Consider the following 3,512-nt stretch of genomic DNA (forward strand, 5'->3'; position numbering starts at 1 on the left):
AATAATGGTTGAAAAACATTCACACAATTATTTAACTTTAAGGAAACAAAGTATATAAAATACATAAGGGACATTTCGGGTATTTCACTAGTCAATTGCTCACGTTTAGATTTGTAGTAATATGAAAGGACATAAAAGTTTTGACTGATGGAATGAAGTGAGAGGGGGCATGGGGTGCAAATATAAATAAGCAACAAAGACTTTGAAGATTGTGTCACAAACACTTATCAGATTAGTGAGATTATATTACACTTTAAGCTCATCTTTAGTTAGGTTTTCAAAAGAATTTAAGATGAGTAAAGAAATATGCAGTTGGGGAATGACAAAAGAAGGATGGAGAAAGGGACCTTGGACTGCTGAAGAAAACAGATTGCTCTTTGAATATGTTAAGTTGCATGGTGAAGGCAGATGGAGTTCTGTTGCTACTGTTGCAGGTAAAAAAATAAATACTACACACAATATTATGTTTTAGAATTTTTTTATTCATATTTAGATTTCGAACTCGAAATCTCTTGTTAACGGCGGAGGAATCCTATATTCTATTATGTTACTAGTATAAATTTCAACTATTTTTTCATAACTTCAATGAACAAAAACTAATTTAGGGTCTTTTTTTCTTTCTAATTTTAGGTTCAAGTGTTGCACTGATAAACGATATCCCGCATTTACGTAGGGTTCGGGGTAGGGCCGCATCTCCATATAAATAGTCTACCCTAATGCAAGCATTAGATGGTATTTTTATGGCTTGAACTCGTAACCTATATCACACGGAACACAACTTTAACGTTACCTAAACGGCTTTAAATAGAGCAACATGATCGATCAGTACGAATTTGTATTGCTGAACTAACTCAGTACGAACGCCAACTTAATTGCTTAGAATTGAGATGTAATTGTTGTATGCTGATATTTATATTTGGGTATTTGGTACTTGCAGGGTTGAAAAGGAATGCAAAGAGTTGTAGGTTGAGATGGGTGAATTACTTAAGGCCAGACCTTAAAAAGGGACAAATTACTTCTCATGAAGAAAAACTCATTCTAGAGCTCCATGCTAGATGGGGGAACAGGTGATTTTTCTTAAAGTTATTGGATATTTTTGAAAGTTAATTTTTTTTTAATGTTTCTTAACCATAATCTTCAGTAATAACTTGATAAAAAATAAATACAGGTGGGCAACTATTGCGAAAAACTTGCCAGGGAGAACTGATAATGAGATCAAGAACTATTGGAGGACTCATTTCAAGAAAAAGACCAAAACTTCGAACAACAAATCTGAAATATCAAAGGCGCGTCTTCTGAAAAGACAACAATTACAAGAACAACAACAACAGCAATGTAACACAGACAATGATACGAATAAGGTCGTATCATACAACAACAACAACAAGAACTATTACGCCTCAATCCTAAATAAGTTAGGAAACAGGATCGTGTCATTACTTAATGAAAATGTGAATAAAGTACCTACTTTGCCTCAAGGGAACCAAGAAATGGAAATTTCGTATCCAAACACAGCTGATCAAGAGCAAGATGATGACTTCTTTTATTCCATTCTCAATGACTATACTCCTGTGCCTGTGCTAGAATCCTCATCAAATGAAGACATCATTTGGGATGTCTTGTGGAATTTGGATGATTTTCAGTGCAATTTCAGCACTCCAACTTATGATACAAATATGGCTATTCCTTTCAATTGATTTCTTAGTAAGTGTTTGTATAATATTCGGTTGAAGTTACAAATAGAGTATTTGAAGTTGAAATTAAAAAAGAGTTTTTGGCTGGTGAAATTGTATTCGGCTTGAAATTTACTTGGGAAAAATTTGTTAAATTTGAAGATTTAATCGGAAATCATTGTTTCACTTGAAATACTCCTCAAGATAAATTTCAGAATTTTACTGAATTTCAATAACTGAAGTTCAATATTTGTATATACTGGTAGCCGAACCAGTATCTGCAAATACTTAAATAATATTTGATGCCGAAACAGGTTGTTAAATATGTATTAAAAATTTTCTCCATTTAAGCAATTCTTAATGCTTCTTTACATTTGACTACTGCTACTACTTTCTTGCAGTTGGGAACAAAAGGTCATCAACCAAGAGAGAATAAATTTTGGGTTATGGAAACTTTATGATATAACTCCAATGATTTTCGGTGGCGGACCTTGAGGGTTGTATTTGACTGTGTACCTAGTTATTATTGTAGTATTAATTTGAGATCCATGATCTATAAATTTCGAATCATGAATCTGCCTCTAATGATGTTCACTGGTTAGCTAGTATTTATGGCATCTTATATTGTAGTATATATATAGCTACGTACTTTGTGCTGCCTGAGTTTAAGCTGTAAAAACAAATGCAGTTTAGGAATATATTTCGACATGGATATTGCAACTTGGAAAATTGTATCATAATTGTCATAAGAAATTAGATAATTAGTTGATCTTCTATTTTATAGCATTAATTGACGTTGAGCATGATAATATAGATCAATATAGAGAATAGTATTTGAAATACGTTATGTTATCTTAATAGATGGTTGTGGTGTCCCATGATTGAAACATGCGCGCTCAAATGTGGCGACATGAACAATGAAAATCCAATTTTTTTTTTTTAACTATTTTGAGTGCTAGTATTGTCATTTGGCTCTTTAATTTAATCCATGTATTACTAATATTCGCATTCTTAATCCACCTTCTATCCCAACATAAAATAACACATAGCTAGATGGCATAAGAACTTATGCATGTATTAATTAGACAGAATAGCCTAAGAGACTGTAATGACCCGACTTGTCGTTTTAAGAATTTACTCCTCGTTTAGTGACTTAAGGTCTCGAGCAGCTTCGCAATATGTATTATAACCCGCGGGTGTGGTCGAGTTTGATTTACTAAAGATTCGGAATTAAATTAAAAGAATAATCCTTAATTTGAAGCTTAAATGGAAAGAGTTGACCGGAGAGTTGACTTCTGAGAAAACGACTCCGGAATGGAATTTTGATGATGTCAATAGCTCCGTATGGTGATTTTGGACTTAGGAGCGTGTCTGAAAAATTATTTGGAGGTTCGTAGTGGAATTAAGCGTGAAATGCCGAAAGTTAAATTTTTGAGAAGTTTCACCGGGGGGTTGACTTTTTGATATCGAGGTCGGAATCCGATTCTGGAAATTTGAATAGGTCTGTTATGTCATTTATGACTTGTGTGCAAAATTTGAAGTCATTCCGGATTTATTTGATGTATTTCGGCACAAATTATAGAATTTGAAAGTTTAAAGTTCATAGATTTTGATTTGGTGTGCGATTGGTCGTTTCGATGTTGTTTAATGTGATTTGAGGTTTCGAGCAGGTTCGTATGATATTTTGGGATTTGATGGTATATTTGGTTTAGGTCCCGGGGGGCTCGGGTGAGTTCCGGGATGGTTTCAGATCATTTCTCCTTGTTTTGCAACTGCTAGAACTGATATCTCGTATTGTTCTTCGCGAACGCGAAGGGTCTCACGCGTTCACGAAGAAGA

The 3,512-nt window shown here is 34.0% G+C and overlaps 1 protein-coding gene across 1 annotated transcript; it reads left to right on the top strand.

Annotated features, from left to right (window-relative positions):
• The first annotated feature begins 241 nt into the window (after positions 1 to 241).
• On the top strand, positions 242 to 1,773 carry LOC104095177 (MYB-like transcription factor EOBI). The gene is made up of 3 exons (XM_070192065.1): positions 242 to 434; positions 938 to 1,067; positions 1,169 to 1,773. The coding sequence occupies exons 1-3, from the start codon at positions 293 to 295 to the stop codon at positions 1,695 to 1,697; spliced, it is 801 nt and encodes a 266-aa protein (XP_070048166.1). The 5' UTR covers positions 242 to 292; the 3' UTR covers positions 1,698 to 1,773.
• The last annotated feature ends 1,739 nt before the right edge of the window (positions 1,774 to 3,512 follow it).

Source organism: Nicotiana tomentosiformis, chromosome 12, assembly GCF_000390325.3.
Source record: "Nicotiana tomentosiformis chromosome 12, ASM39032v3, whole genome shotgun sequence".
Lineage (NCBI taxonomy): Eukaryota > Viridiplantae > Streptophyta > Magnoliopsida > Solanales > Solanaceae > Nicotiana > Nicotiana tomentosiformis.

Excerpts from the sequence above, each read along its gene's own strand:
- LOC104095177 (XM_070192065.1), top strand. The coding sequence starts at position 293 with ATGAGTAAAGAAATATGCAGTTGGGGAATGACAAAAGAAGGATGGAGA. Across the intron at positions 435-937 it reads TTCTGTTGCTACTGTTGCAG|GGTTGAAAAGGAATGCAAAG; the intron begins GTAAAAAAATAA and ends TGGTACTTGCAG. Across the intron at positions 1,068-1,168 it reads CATGCTAGATGGGGGAACAG|GTGGGCAACTATTGCGAAAA; the intron begins GTGATTTTTCTT and ends AAATAAATACAG.